The sequence below is a fragment of the Atractosteus spatula genome, chromosome 2 (assembly GCF_055471065.1).
Source record: "Atractosteus spatula isolate fAtrSpa1 chromosome 2, fAtrSpa1.hap1, whole genome shotgun sequence".
Lineage (NCBI taxonomy): Eukaryota > Metazoa > Chordata > Actinopteri > Semionotiformes > Lepisosteidae > Atractosteus > Atractosteus spatula.
The window spans coordinates 5,282,384-5,299,385 of NC_142707.1; the positions used below are offsets into that span (position 1 = coordinate 5,282,384).

At 42.4% G+C, this 17,002-nt stretch overlaps 1 protein-coding gene across 2 annotated transcripts in view; it reads right to left on the bottom strand.

The window, feature by feature from the left end:
• Window positions 1-415: 415 nt before the first annotated feature.
• The window catches only part of pebp4 (phosphatidylethanolamine binding protein 4), a 123,887-nt gene continuing 107,300 nt past the window's right edge, over window positions 416-17,002 (bottom strand). For both annotated transcript variants that reach the window (XM_088908741.1, XM_088908740.1), the window contains exon 7: window positions 416-1,304. In XM_088908741.1, the coding sequence (XP_088764867.1) occupies window positions 1,213-1,304 (92 nt within the window). In that variant the 3' untranslated portion in view covers window positions 416-1,212. The remainder of the gene's footprint in view (window positions 1,305-17,002) is intronic.

A 17,002-nucleotide genomic window follows, 5' to 3' on the forward strand; every position in this document is an offset into this window, starting at 1 on the left:
ATACCAGATAAGACCCCAATTGAGCTCCATTCATCTCCAATCTTCAGTTGTCAAATTATCAAAAATGATCATTCAACTCAGCTGTTGCTTCTATTAATTAAGCTCACAATGACATGGGGAAGGTTAGCAAGGTATCTAGAAATACATGCCTAATCAGTTTTGATTTAACATGAACAGCAGTCTTGCATGACCCCCAGAGCCAATACTGTGACCCCATAGTGGTTTGTCATGTGGCCTGCAAGAAAGCAGTGCATGTCCTTAGTTACACAAAAACAGTGTCATGGAATCAAACTGTGAAAAATAACTATTTTGCACAAATTCCAATTTAACTGGAAAAATAGGCTTAACCATAAATAAAAAAAACAGTTTTCGTGAATCAGCAACCCAAATCACAGCAGAAATTTATTCTCAGACTTTCATATTACACAGCGATGACCCAAGCTCTGATTCCGGTTCACAATTTGATACAGTTTCATTTAAGTCAAAAGCACTAAACCTATAAATTGCAAAACAATTAGAGTGACTGCACCATTAAACAAGTTGAGCACACAATAAACAGAGGAAAATGATTGAACCCAGCAGCATAAGCTTAAAGACCAGCTCCTCAAAACTTCCTTCCTTTCCTATTATTTCATTTCTTACTGGCGTATCTTAAATGATTTTGTATTTCTACTTGCTCTGCTTACAGTAATTACCTTCAAAGATAAGACTAAAAGCTAACCACTTCACAAAGTGAGGAAGCAGGTGAGAAAAGCATGTTAGCATCCCCTAAAGCTGTGATTGAAGTCTGACATAGTGATCTATACAGCTGGTGCCATGCCTCTCTCCGGGTATCATCTAAGTTATGACTATGACTATGGTTTGATGGATAACCTTGGTTAACAAAACACAAGATCTTCCTCAACTGGAAACTCAGATTAAAACTCCAACAAGTCCAGGAGACCCTATGGTCCTTAAAGCTGTGGATTTCCTCTCAAACTAGAAGTGATAGATCCAATAGAAAATGTGCTCTGGAGTTGTTTTTAAAGAGATGTGATGTCTCAGTGAGGAATCGATACACAACAGTGACTTAAGACAGGAGTACATCTTTCAGCAGGGAAAAATGCTTCTCTTTTGGCATGTTTTACAAGGCAGTTGGGTATGTTTTAACTAGTTGTCAGAGAGCCATGGCAATGCCAGGGTACACAATAAGATGGGCCTAAGCTTTCCAAATTAGTCGTTGGCGTTCTGAGTGAGAAACTGCACAGTGGCCACGGGACTTCCCAGATTGAACTTCTGGATGAAAGCCTGCAAATCCCAGTTACCTGAAAAAAAAAGTCACAAATCTGTAAGTAGCTTTTGGCATAACAGGTAAAACAAACAAAAAGAAAGAAGGCAAATATCAGGAGCAAGCTAAAGCGCAGTGATAATAACATGCCATGCAACGCTTAAAAGCAGGCAGGATGTAAAGTGGCAAATTAAATTAGCGTAGCTAGCAGAGAACATTAGAAAGGTCAAAAGTAACATTAGGCTGTTTGGCTCCATATGCCTGAATGAGAGTTGACTATGGTACTCAAAACTGTGTGGAGAACTGATAAAAAACACAACGTAAACATTCATGGAGAAAAAAAAGCATTCAGATGAATTACAAGGAGATTCGGGAGGCAGTGTATTTTTAAAAAGGCATTCATGGGAGTGTGAACGTGAAATGACTGGCTCATTAATGAATGCTAGTCCTCCTTCAGGAGAGATCTTCATGAGCACCCTGCTCTTGAACTACCTATCTGCTACGGCAAAGAGTTTCATTCCTGCTGATTTGCGAATGGATCCGATGGTTTGAATATTTCTTTAGTTAGTGCAACATGACATGCTTTTTTTTTTTTCAGCTCTCCACTCCCGGCTCATTTCGGGCAAGCGATATAAACGGCAGAACTGTGGCTGCTCTCCAGGAGCAGGGACACAGGCCCCATGGGCTAAAAATGTGTCAAACGGGATCATTTGAATCGTCTCCCCTTGTCTCTAAAACTTCCCCGACTTTTCTGAATCGTGTGACCAGGTCACAGGTTTCATCAGTAGTTATCTGCTCAGCAGCCACCTTCATCCAGGATGACGTAAAATACATCTGAAATTTCCATGAGGTACGATCCGTGAAAGAGCAGCATGACCCGTACTCCCCTGCCCCTCGCACCCGACAGCCATCTTTCTTCACGGCTCAATTCAATGGGAGAAACGGGAGAAAACGAGGGACAAGGAAAAAAAATGGCCGCCTGGTCTTTTGCAGGCAGCCATATCCTAAGAAACCGAGCTGGCCACTTTCGCTGGTTATTTAAAACGAAACCCTGCCGTGAAGCACGTGGCTGCGAGATCTGAGTCACTGAGAACAGCGCTGCTGAAAATAAAACGTGTTGCCGTAGCATCGGAGGAGGGATGCGCGAGCAGTTGGCACCCAGAGCAGGTTCTAGCGCCTGGACTGCGTTTTTTCTTCCCTTTTTAAAACAAACACCAGACGGCAGTCCGGCTGGTATGACAATATCACTTCATGGATTTTGACACCCTCTCCCCCCACCACCCCACCCCCCTTCAAACAAAATTTGAATTAGAATTCCAACTTGACAAACAAAATGCTTTTATTTGCTCCTTGCAGCTGAAGCAGAACTTTTTTTTTCCCTTGTAAACAAAGCACGGGGGGCTGTAAGCGAGGATAATTTTGGCTGGGTACCCGATGGTAATGAATGCTATTTTAAGTATTCGGCATAAAATACACTGCCACTGCTTTTCAATAGCCTTTGGAGAGCCACAATGTGCTACAAATTAAGTTTTTTTATATTTCTTTTTTTTTTCATTGCAAAGTTGTTAATCCGCAAATAAAATCACATAAAACTCATGCATTTGCAGGGTGAGAAGAAACAAAACCACAGATTTCAATTTCGATGGACTTTTCTTCATGTTACTGTCTTACCCAGCTTTGAAATGGCTAAATGTGATGATCTCTTCACAAGGAAAGTCCATGTCACCCTTCACCTCAGCTTTGCAGTCCCACGGAAGGGGCTCATAGCTCTTAGTAAATGTGGGGACCCAATTCTTTATGGCACTTATTAGGATTTTTATTACTTATGTTATTACTACTAATTTATTTGGCTGATGCTTTTATCCCAAGCACCTTGCATTTGTGCCCCTGGGTGAAGTGTGTCCTCTGACTGAAGTGCCTTGCTCAAGGTGCCCCACCCACTTGGGATTTGAACCCATGACCTTTCATCTCCAAGCCCATTAAAAAAAGTAAGACATACAATATAATTGCAAGCATCCTTCATTTTTTTTCAGTGTAGTAATGTACACACTACATATATTACATATACTATATGTACACTTACTGTAGGTTTGTATGATATTCTCCATTGTGCTATAAGGGAAAACCCTTTCAGCCTGTGCAGAAGGCAGTGCAATGTGTGTTAGCAGTACTCACCACATCCTGGGGAAAGCGAGCCTGTGAGTGGCGTTGCCGGGGCGGAGTGTGACAGTCATAGTGTTGAGGGGAACAGTGTTGTTCTCATGGGAACTAACTTGTTTATTCCCCAAGATCCATAATCTGACATCACAGGTGAGAGGAACACTATCCGTTTGCTTCACCAGGGGTAAGCAATCTTGTGTCTGCCATCCATTGCACACTCTTCTATTGTAACTCCAGAAACGTCCTTTGTTAAATTAGGTAATCTGGTGCAGGAGGGTCAATTTAAGAATAATTTAAAGTATCAGGCCTGGAGTGGGATGGGCTTCCTGGGGTCAGGATTGTCCAGTTTGTGGCACTGGTCTGTCTTGAATGGCAATGATCAGTCCCACAGACCACTCGTTGTGGAGTTCACTGGATATTTGCTGGAATTCTGGGCCTTGCTGTAGTCTAAGACCTTTCCTGTGCCCACTTTGCAATTCCTACACATTTAGAAAGAGCGGAAAGAAAATGATCATGTTTTTCTTCAAGCTTCAAGATCTAGCTGCTTGAAAATGTCAGCTGACTGGTTTATAAAAAGAATATCTGACCAGACAGTCAGAAAAAAAAGGCTGTAGATCTTCTCTCTAGCTCAGGTACAACAAAATGGTTATAGAATATTTTTTTTCCCGATCTCTTCCCAGAACTGCAATTTCCTTTTCGTAATGTATAAACCACAACCAAAAATAATATGAAAATATGTATTAAACATCAGAATTAAAAGTTTTTAAAAGGCCTGTAAATTAAAAGACGCGGTAAAAATCATAAATATTAATGGAAATCTTGCCCATTTCCACAAAGGTATATTGTTAGCTCAGGTCTTCCGCAAAACCCTTTCAAAAAGACCTTGGATTGCTTTCACTTCTGCTCTGGTGGTTTCTCTGTCAACAGACAAGATGTCATTGTCTAATTTGTTCACAGATAGCAAATATATATCCACGTGATACCCTTCATCTTCACACTCATTCTGATTGGTGCCATAATAGCTCTTGTGAGGGCGAGGTAATGAAGACTGCACAACCGCAAGGCCCTGTCTGTGCGACCCCAAAAACGGCTCGTTCAACGGCTTTGTTGAACAGCCCTCCCTTCTTCCTACAGCTGGCGAAGATGAAGGGAACTTTTATACCAAACGGGGAGTGAGCAGTGACTGTCCGAACATGAGAACGATACCCAACGAGAGGTAGTTGTTTAGTCCATCTATCTCATCTGGCAGCTAAAAGCTGAAAATCACAGGAGTAAAGATGAGGCTGGGAGAATTGGGACAAATTTATTCTGAATTGTCTCTCACTCATACAGTATGCCACCCAACGTCAGCAATCGCCACCACTCATTTCTCGTTTTCTTTAATTCTCTGTCCGCTGAAATCGTAAAGCAATTTGTCAGAAAGCACTCTCCTGGGGAACCTGCACAGTTCTGAAGTTGCAGTGTGGCCTAATCAGTAAATCCATGCTCATTTCAAGGTTGTCCTAGCGCTCCAGGACTGATCAGGACTCCCAGATATCAGCTCAGTCTGCCACCACAGCTCTCCTTTGGAATAGACAAATCCTGGAATACAGGATTGTAAGACAATAGGCAAACAGATTGAGAACGGTCTTCTGGCAGAAAGATTACTTCAGCTGAGCATCTCTTCAAGCCTATTTCTAAATGCTAGAAGTATTACAGAAAAGCTGGGACAGGAACAATAGACATAAAAAGGTTAAGTAGGCTGTATTTATAACCATTGATAGCCATAGGAAATTAAATTTAAGTTAATGAACATGATTGCTTAACATTAACCAGAGATAAGATCAATGTAAATCATAAATGTGAAACAGATGGTATGGAGATAGAAGACGTACCCTAGGAGAAGGACCTAATCATTTATTCTAATTCACCAATGTCTGCATTTAGACAGTGTGGAGGGAGCAATAAAAAACAAGCCAACTGAATATGGGTTTCATTCAAGAAATGTGTTGATGAGAATCTTGGAATAACAGCTACCTAGAATGTGTATTTGCAGGAAAGACTCAATGGCCCTTTTGAATCTGGCCTTATGTTCAAATATTAATTTTGTAGCATGGCCTCTTCTATCATATTTATTCTGCCCAAAGAATGCAACAAAGATATGCATTCCTGAACTTTTCATTTTTCATTTCGTGGCGGCTATTAACAGCTTAACAAAACAAAAATGAATGACTGAACTGATCCAAACTACTCCTCTTTTGAGCTCTTTACCGTCAGGGGTCTGACTGGAGTGAGCATCACTGCTCCAGCACAGCTCTTCTGATTGATGCTGGTCAAACTGGGAATTACAACGTGGGTTAAACAGCATTTACCTGCCTGCCTTTCTTATTCACTGTCCTGGAGAGCAACTTTAATTGAGTGTGGGAAATGGAGTGGGTGACCTGTGCTTATGAGGTGACAGGGTGCTGGCAGCCCAGTGCTCAGGGGCACCAGGGGGGTTAATGTGCCGCCTCCGCATTTCTAGGGCACAAGGGCCAAGTTGCCCAGAATCTGGGTTATTAGGAGCTTGCTGCTTCCCTGTACTCTGGCCCAGGGAGAGAAGGTGGACTACTGGGATTCCTGGGCCACCATTGATTTACACAATCGAAAACAAAAGGCTACATGCTTTTAGAACAGCCCATTGTCATATAATTCTATATTGTGGAGATCAAATCAAACTGTATTCATTTTGTTTACTTTTAACACAAAATTAAGTGCACAACTGTGCGGCACAGTACTGTAATTCATACTTTATTGCCGAAACTTGGAATTTTTTACGTTCTTATTTTTTCTTGATAGTTTCCATGGGCTGGGAGATCACGTGAAAATTACCAGCACGCTTGATACTTCGCGCACAAATCTGTCCTTGGAAATTATTTTATCTCCTTACATGGAAAAGATAAGAGGGGGTATTAGCTTTTGGTCAGGTCTGCAGACAAAACACACTTTGAAATGCGCAGGAGAATGCAGAATCCACAGCTCTCTCGCTCTCTCTATACTGCTCAATTCTTCATGACCTACAGCTTTGTTCTGCTGAGAGACAGTGGTAAAATGAGCCCCGGAGTGTGATGAGTGCAGATCTCCCTGTCGCTTGGGGTCTCTGAGCACACACAGTGCCTCTGCCCAGACAGAGGATAACACCACTACTCTGAATGACTGGCTTCTGTGCCTCAGCAGAATTTCACATTGTCTAGATTTCAGAGGGTGTGATGTCATTCCTGTAGCCCGCTCAGTGCACTGAGCCCTGTTACATGAGCATAGTAGAAAGGTAAAAACGTAATCCAGATGCTGAATGAATGTACACCACACAAGTCAGAATCACACAGAAAACTGGAACAAATATTACATAATGCTCAGGGAGGGGAGAATGGGTTGGTGAGTTACTGCAGATGTTTTAGAAATGACATTGCTTTACGTGCTCCTGACAAAACAAAGAGGGCCAAAACGTGACATTGTTACAAAATCAAATGCAACTGAAAACATCACCTTCATTTCTTCATTGGTAGTTGTCCTTCTGACTTATAAAAACCACACAGGACGAAACCCTGGGATCATGCCAAAAGCTATTAATATTTCCTTCAGGCTCCATTCTTCTTTTTATAATGAGAACTATAATTGTTTTTTCGTGCAACCAAACAATATATTATATCACACAAACGCGGCAGACATACAGTATATAACTTCAGTCCACAGGCCCGGTTATAGCAGAGTGACGACTGCCAGATCACTTGACTTGCTTGGATGAGGGGAAATCCCTTTGCAGTTGTACTTTGATAGGGAAATGTCTGGTGTCAGGTGGCATGAATATCCTGCCTGTGCTCCGCGCTGACAGCAGGCGCACACTGAGGGAGAAAAGAATGGCACGTTGTGATCTGGTGGGGAAGTGGCACGCTGCCTCATAGAAAGGCAGCGAGTCTATAAATAGGCTCTGCGGCCACGGGCTGAATCTCGGCGCGTAGCCACTGCACTTCGCGGCAGCTCTTTCCAGTTCCCCAATTTGCCTGTTCATGGAAAGCTCAGTGCGGGCCTGTGAGAGTGACAGGGCTTTTGTTTTTGAGCATGAGGATGGAAAGTGCTGATGCTCTGTTCGCCGTGACTTTGGGAGCAGGGTGGGTGGGGGGAGGGGGGAAGCAGCTGGCACAAGAAGAGAGGGCACAACAATTGGAGGGCATCACTCACGCCAGGGGGGTCTTTCGGGGTGACCACATTAACCCTTCCTGTTCCAGAGGAGATTATCCGTGGGCGTCTGCTGGTGTGTGAGTACGAATGAGCGTTCAACCTCAAATTTACTACTCGCTTTTAGAAGGGTGACCTTTGAGAGAGAGTTAAAGGGGGGTGTTTCGATCTTTTTCGGATTACTCATCACAACACTACCGACCGCATTAGGCTTTGACCTGCCTACTCTGTAAACCGCACTCACACAGCCATCTGCAATATTAGTTGCAAACTGTAGTGCATCTCCGATATCAGAATATCCTTGAGTACCCATGAAAAGAAACAATTCCCATTGAAGGGCATTCCCGCACAATAACATTAAAAAAATGCCCCACAGGTCCTACTTTCGGCACCCTTGTTCAGAGCCCATGTTTCTCCACGGAGGTGTTTTAGGGGGAACAGCTACACCACTCCACCTCCCCCAGAGGCGACGAGTCGGAGCTCTGGGTTGAAGGGACTATCCCCTGCCACAGAGGGTAATTCTGGGGCACATTGTAAAAGTCTGTGACCTGTTGAATGGGGTTTGGCGAGCTGAACAGAGAGGCCAGAAAAAAAAAATCATGAATCATGAATCATGACAAGGGAATAGTGAATACCAGCAGAGGACATTCATACACCCTCTCTCCTCCGGACTCTTACTGTGAGACAATGGAAAGTAAAAGATGGTTGCCTTCAAATTTCCAAATAAAAATCCTTTGAAACAATGTGTAACTGAGCATTCTATGAAAACTGAGTATTTCTGTGTCAGAAAGTTTTTGAAATGTTTAAATAAAAGCATTAATTCAGCTGTGTGATGTGGATACTAGCATATGTAGAACTGTCCACATGTTTTTGTGGCTTATGATTTGCAAGATTGTGTTGATTACTGTTCGCTAAATTTTGTGGAGTAGAAAACATGAATGGTTATAAACGAGAGGAGGCTTTTTGGTATATCTAGCCTGTTTAGAAGATTATTGATCCAAGCATCTCATCCAACTGTTTCTTGAAGCAAGCCAGGGTATTAGTTTCAACAAAAAGGCTGGGTACATTGTTTCAGGCTCTCTTGATCTTCTGGGTAAAGTGCCTCCTGCTCTCGGTTTGAAACGCACTTCCATGTAGTTTCCACTTGTGTCCCCTGGTTTGCTTGTCACTGTTCACTCTGAAGGAGTCCACTGGGTTGACTTTGTCACTGCCCTTGATGATTCTAAATACTTAGATCAGGTCAGCTTGTGGTCTTCCCTATTCAAGACTAAAAAGGTTCATTTTCCTTCAGTAGGACATTCCATTAAGCTGCAGAATGTATCTGGTTGCTGTTCTTTAGATGGATTCCAGAGCAGCATCTTTTCTATAATATAATGATCATAATTATTCACCATATACTACATGAGGCCTTAACATTAAATCCCTTGATTTGAATTCTACACTTTTGACAACATATCCTAACATTTTGACTTTTTAATTACTTCCTGACATTGTCCAGAATATTTAAACGGTATGAAACATAAACACCTTTTGTTGACACGGTTTCATTATTAGCCTCTTTTAGGACAGTTTTTTCCATGTTCATTTACTGCTTAGGCTTTTCCTGCCTGCATACAAAATCCAACATGTGTTCCCTTGAAATCATCTGTCAGGTGTTTGACCTTAAATTTGATCTAAATCTTTTAAAAATTGTATCTGCTGCTTCTAGAGTGTTTGGGATCAAATGTGAACTTGATGAGTTTACTGTTTATACCACAATCTAAGTCACTGATATAACTTGAGTCTGTGCTCAAGGGTCTGGGGGAACTGCAATGTGAGACTAGCACATTGTCCGATCTGTCAGAGTGCAGTGCTTCCAAGACCTTCTTTCAGAGGGGTGGGTTTCTCTTATTTTCGTCTCACAGACACAAACAAAAACTCAGTAATTTAAAATCATGAGATATTTCTCCTATACCCCCACTCAATCTGGACAGGCCAATGGTTTAAGACTTGGCCTATGGCTACAACTCCAATACTGTACGGGGGGAATGAGGGCCTGTAAGATATGCTCCTCTGACACGCCCGCTACACCTTCCAGAAGCACATGGAGGAGAGGTAGCGCATCATTCACTGAGGCCACTGCAAACCTGTAGGAGACCAAGGAGTCACAGGATTCACTGTTTAGGCAAAAGCTGAATGATTGCCAGTGTGCTCTGGCAGCTGTCCACTTCTCACTGGAGGAAGTCTGGTCACAATCAGGTAATGATGTGACTTAGGCTTGAACTTTCAATGTCTCTCCCATAGGACTAGTTCAATTTGAACCTCTCATTAATACATGAGAGAGGTAACAAAAAAGAGCAGGCCTGTGGTCCACATAGCCTTGTGGTTTCTGATTGATCTTCTCATCCAGCTCTTTCTTGAAAAAAACCAGCTTCGGCAACATGGCTGGGTAGTTTGTTCCAGACTCCTGCCACTCTTTGTGTAACAGAGCCTTCTGTTCTCAGTTTCAAATGCACTTCTGTGTAATTACAACTCTCAAAACGAGGCTCTCTGAAGCTAGCTTTCAGTGCTGATATTTCATGATCTTTTTTGATTTCATAGTCACATAGTGATATGCTCTAAAAGAGACCCTACTAGCTTTGTTAATTTTATAGGTAAAGTATGATAAAGTCCAGAAATAAAGAAAATGTGGGGTCTTAAATCAACAACTATTTCATGCTTCACTTAAAATATGTTAAAGGTGACAATTTGGATGGCAGAAATCACACATGGGCACTATTATTTTTGCTGAAGATACACGTTCATAGATTTACAGTTTTTATCACTTGATCTTCTGTGGCAAACAAAACTAAGAAAGGTCTGTGAGAACTGAGAAAAACATTCCTGACAGCAGTCTACAGTGGACAGTGTTCTGTGCCAATCCACTGTGCTGCCTAGTCTGCTGCTGTAGTTTCATTGATAAAATCTTGTTGGTATTTTGTTACTTCATGGTTTGGAGTTGGGTCTATGCCTTGGACTGCTCCATGGCAGTGCAGTTCAGCAGTACGTGTCTGCCAGCTGGCTTGCACATGACACCAGGCTCTCTGTCTCTGCCCACGCCTGCCCTCGCCCCCAGCCTGTGAAACCCCTGGCGCTTCGCTGACATGCCGCCTGCATGCAGCAAAACAGGAACACAAGCACATTTTCCCTTCCAGTCGACGAGGGGTTTCCCCATAATCTGAGCTACATCTCGAGAGAGCCAAGATCAAAGCCTTCCGCACACTGACAGCACGGATCAGCTGTTTCAGGCGGTCTAAATACGACAGAAAAAAACCTGCCCCATATTTCTGATTGTTGAGCAAGCACGCTGCCTTTTGGCATCGCAAGGGCTAGATCACGGACTAAGTTACCATTTGCCTACATTCAGTTACCCTGCATCTCCTCTGCTCATGCCTGATTGCTGTCAGGATTTCATTAGACAATGAAAAATGTGTTTGTGTCAAAAGGCATAATTGAATTGCTGGAGGTATCACATGCTGGCAGTCAAATATGATTACGAGAAAGAGCATTTCCAATATCCTTTTCCCCTGTACAATGAGCATGGCCCCGATAAGCCTTTACACAAATAAATCCCCTATTATCATGCTGAATGGGGGGTTAACCAGGCTAACGTGATGTTTACATTTTTAGTAGACTGATAACCTTATATTTGCCAACGTCTATCAAATAGTGGTGACTGTCAATACGTTCTGTAGAACCAATGCTGAGAAAGCCTTTTGTGTCATTATAAATCAAATATAATATATTTATATATATTATATAATATATTAAGATAAGAAAAGGCCTGTTTTAACAATGTGCACTATTGCTTTTGCAGAGTTAGTTCCCATCAAAAACTATAGTCACCTTATGTGGAAGCTGCAAAAATAAAACCTTTTCCATTTATTAGCTGTGATTGAACATACAGTACCACTTCTCTGTTTTCAGCAGGTCAGCTGACAATTTGTCTGTTGTGCTCAGCCAATCAGACTGGATTATGTAATCACATGATTTTACTTTCACATTTACTAAAGAGGAAGGATGTCAAGAGAGGTGAAAGCATGAGGATACTGAGCGATCGATTAAGGTTTGCCATGATATGATGTGTTAGATGTGAGGGAACACAAAAAACACCATAAAAAGAATACAAAAAAAAATAAAAGATCTTAACTGAGGTGAAAGGATAAATCAAATATGTTTTTTACCGATATATTCTGTGATATGCTCCTTGGCTCTTTCTGTGCTCACTGTGTGGTCCACAACTGAGAGAAAGTTTTTCTTTTCCAGTTTGTTCCACTTACTACAGTAGCTGCTATAACACGTTTCCCTCAGAAACAGGCCATGTTCAAATAGCTTAAAATAGCTGTCAGTTGTTCAGTGTGTGTTGCAGTTTACCAGATGCCATTTTGCTGTCAGGTTTTTGTTGTCAACTAGAGCTGAAAAAAACCTTAAGCTTTATATATATTTGTTTTTGATTAAATTAAATTTTGTTTCAAAGAAAACAAGGATAACTAACAATGGCCTCTATTCTGACTTGGTTTCCTTTTCTTGGGATTTTATTTACATTGTCTTTTGTCACATTCCCATTAAGGCTACATCCAGGGGAAGGTGGGGAGCAACATATTGACAGGACTTAACAACATTACACCTCTAAACACCTCACAGCCACCCGTCAAACAACAAGGTCCTAAAATTCGCATCTGAGAGTCCATGGCTCCAATGACGGCTGACTTCTGTTCTTCTCTCGGGGAGTCTAGCAGCATCGCCTTTAAACTCACAGGACTCCCTTATTGTCAAATCGCTAACAGGTTACGAGGTGATGACGCAGGATAATTCGGTGTGCCGGACCCTGGACAGTACTGCTGACAGAAAACACCCGCACCCCAGAAAACACTGCCTGCTCCAATTAAAAACACAGTGGGACGTAACACTTTGTATCTTTGTTCAGAACAATCACAGATCATAAAAGGCAAGTTTCAGACAAACAACGGGGCTGTGTTCCTAAGGGTTGTTCACCTCATTGACTCACAGGTGCAATGTGGTTTACACAAGGCACAATTCAGAAAAACGGGCTGTCGTCCAGCGCCCCATTTTTAATGAGTTTCAGCTGCCAAGATAGCCTAAATGGAGGTTCTCAAGTCCAGTTAGAGAAGGATGATAACCCAGGCTCTCGCCCAGCTCTTCTAAATCCTAATGAAGTAATTTCTCGAAACTGTAAAAAGAGGAAATGTCTTTTCGCGATTGCCTCATGCGTCTCTCTTCCTGACCCTCAGTCAAGCAGATTTAGCCAAAACATAACAATAATTCCTTACACTTGTATAGTGCTTTTCTGGACACTCCACTCAAAGCGCTTTACAGGTAATGGGGACCCCCCTCCACCACCACCAATGTGCAGCCCCACCTGGATGATGTGACGGCAGCCATAGTGTGCCAGTACACTCCCCACACACACAGATGGTGATTATTAGGAGGCCATGATTGGTAAAGGCCAGGGGGAAGTTTGGCCAGAACACTCCTACTGTTCTCGAGAAAACGCCCTGGGATTTTTAATGACCACGGAGAGTCAGGACCTCGGTTTTACTTCTCATCTAAAGGATGGCACCATTTTACAGTATAGTGTCCCCGTCACTATATTGCCGTATTGGGATCCACGCAGACCGTAGGGTGAACGCTTCCTACTGGCCCCACTAACACCACTTCCAGTAGCAGCCTTAGTTCTCCCAGGAGGTCTCCAGACCAGGTACGCGCCAGACTCACACCTGCTGAGCTTCAGTGGGCTGCCTGTTACGAGTTGCAGAGCGATATAACTGCTGGCTAAACATCACTGTACCAAAATACTCAATAATTATCCTCAAAAGCCTCTAATTCTTGGATGTCATTATTCTTTGTCAAATTGTATTGTCTTTATTGAAGCCATGCTATGTCAGCACTGGTGGTTTTCCGGATTTATTTAGCTGTATTTAGGTCACTGGGCTTTGTGCATCTAATGAGAGAGAGGAGTGTCATCCGCCCGCAGGGTAGCTGTGGAGGTGAAATCCCTGGGCAGGGGCCCTTGTGCACATCATGAGCAGAAAAGCAAAATCACATGGCCCACCTGACCAGGGGCTGCCCCAGTCTCTCATACATGAGACACAGTGCCGGACCAGGAATAACTGGTCCCGTGGGCTTGGGTATTTGTTTCCCTTTTCAAACCTGCCAAGATTGCAATCAGTTTTGAGCGGATGTAATTTTTTCATTGAAATACAGGGTGGGTGTTATTACAAATCGGAGTCAATCGCAATCGTTTTCTCTCCGAAGCTGGGATGTTTTAACAAGGCAATTTCTAGAAAGGTTTTCCTAGGTTTTGTGCTTTTCTGTTAACAGAACGTGCTGCAAATTCTAGATACTTCAAATCTCTATGAATGTGTAATAAACAGGTAGTGTAAAAAACAAAACAGATCTTCTTAAAGTCTGGTGGCAAAACCACTGCTCTGTTAACACGGTGCAGCTAGTACCTTTACTGGTTATTTAAATTTAATTAAAAGCAGTAGGGCAGTGGCAAATAAACTGAAGACAAAGCATTATATAACCACTTTCACCTCAGAACCTATGTAAATATAGTACTTGCAGCACACTCTTCTGGAACAGAACAGACCATAGGGAATATTATGATATGATTCAAGATAAAAATTAAACACTGAGGCTTGTAAATTGATGAGTGTGGAAGATGAGATTGATATTAGAAAAATATAAAACTGTAACAAACTGTAAAAGTCAAGGATTATATTTCCACCCATTATAATAAAGCTATTTATCCCACAAAATGAGAACACACAACAGAACAGAACCTGACCCTGGCACACTGGAGTTGTGAGACAGCAATGCTAACTTTCACAATGCTAGCTGACCCAAAATTGTATTTATGAATGACAAAACCTACCAAGAGGTAATAACTTTTCTACTGTATGTCTACATACAGTTGTAATGCAGTTTGTATTGCAGCATGGTTGCAATCTTTTTTAGAGAAACTATAGCATGAAAGCAATACTTAAAGCATGCATTAGCCTAAGGAAATTAAAATGTAATATAATTTACAGCACTTGTGTATCACATGGGTGCTGTGCATCAGGAAATTACAATACAGTTGTAATGCATATGTAGACATACATGTTCTCCTGTTTGTCTCTCCTGTTATGCCCATTTGGAATGTCGTATTCTATCTTTCTCTTATGAGCAGCAATCCACCCATTACAAATAACAGTAACATTTTGCCTAAACAGGACCTCTTCCTTAATAGTGTACCTCATCAGCATATGGTGCCAAAGTAATGACCCAGAGAACACAGGGGTTTCTCCAGAAGATCTCTGCTTAGCATCTGTGTATGTGCCCTGTAAGAGTCACTGTGTCAGGCTTGCAGCATATTGACTCCCAATGGTTGTTTCTCTCTAACCCTTTAAAAACACCAATATTGGCCCAGAAGACTGAAACAGCCAGAAGTCAAGCAGCTAGGTCTCTGAGTCATGCATCGAATCAGGCCAGTTTCTTACTGAGCTCTGTATTAAAAGAAGGAGTAGAGAGGAAGTACATTCAGGCACTGCTGCGCACAGATGTTTTCACAGTGGTCTTTTTTGGTTTTTATGAATCACTGAAGAAGTCAACCGTGAGCAGTTTGTTATTGTGCTCTTGTTTCTTCCAGCAATATGAAGGGAATGAAGACATTATTTGAAAAAGCAGCTCAGTGACTAGAAAAACAGATTGTAAAAGCAAACTAGTAGACTCTAAGCTATTTTGAACACTTCGGAGCAAGCCCCTACCTCTAAGCAAGGCAACCAGAACAACATTTACCAAGTCCACAGTTCATTGACTAAACAGTTTTGAAAGTAGCTACTATTACAGACTGCAATTCTCCAAGCATGCAACGACCCGATGTGAGCAAGTAAAGTATGGCTTTAATTTGTAAGGTGTGGTTCCAGAGCAGGTCTGGGTATGCCACTTTTCAAGTCAACTGAGGTAGCAGGTGGCTAGGCTACCAGGCAGCCATTTTATCTTAAGCACGAGTTTCACTTCGGTAATTGTAAGTAGAATGATACCCATTAAGACTGGAGCTTTTGTTCAGATACAGTTTGCAGTATGGACTGGCTATTGACATGAGAACAAAATGGAACAGGACATCCTAGGTTATGCAGGATCCCTACTTAACCTTACCATAATTGCCTTGCCACTAGAATATTACCACAATTTGGAAACAATTGGAAAACAGACCACCCAAGCAGGTGATGACCCATTATGGACATACAAAATGCAGGAGCTCATTACATCTATCATGATTCAAGGCAATCAGTGCATCTGTTTGCATTTTGAGTATAAAATGGAGGCCAAACAGACATTGTGGTTTATGGATTCCATTTCACCTTGCATTAATTATATTATCACGAGAATGCTACTTACAGTGTAAGGAGTTAGTTGGTCAAACATGCCGTGCTCAGGAGCAGTTGGTGTAAATTGTCTAGCAAAGCAGTTGATGACCCGCTATGGGCGGGAATATTATCACTGCAACTCGTGAGAGAAGCCCTGGTTAAAGAACTCGGATCAGGGTGTGGCAAAGCCTGGGTGGAGCTAAACATTTAGCCCTACCCATCGCGGGTTTTCATTGGCAGATCGACCATCCCCCATTGATGAATACGGAACAGGACTGGGCTAGATGTGGGTGGAGCTAAACCTTTAGCCCTGCCCAGCACGAGATTTCATTGGCAGGGAAAGCATCCCCAGCTGAGGAACACTGAGCAGGACTGGGATGTGGGTGGAGTTAAACCTTTAGCCCTGCCCATCACGAGTTTTCATTGGCAGAGCGAGCATCCCCGACTGAAGAACACGGGACAGGGCTGGGCTAGATGTGTGTGGAGCTAGACCTTTAGCCTTTCCCGTCACAAGCGTTTTCATTGGTCACTCTTGCCCGAATCACTTTATGAGTTCTAATAAGACACAAAGAATACCATGGAGGTAAGGAATGTCGAATGTGACATTACTCCATGCTATTTTTTTATTCCTACAACAGTAACACTAGTAACACAATACCTAAACCCTAAGCGGTGTGCTCTGGAAATGGGAGATGCCACTCCCGTTGACGAGTGGGCGGGGACCTGTGTGTGAGGGCGGGGCCAAACGATTAGCTCTGCCCATGTGTTTGTCCCCACCTGTACTGTCTCCCGCAGCAGAGATACTTGGCTTGTGTAAATCAGAAGCAGCGCTGTGCACTCATGAAATATACCATTCTTAAGACAGCAGCTTGAGCTGCCAGAGGAAAAGGGAACTCACATGACCAATTTGGCTCATGCAGGAATAATACTGACTTCTGGAATTACGTTAAATTATGTATGCAAAAAATGATTTTTGAGCCATTTTGTA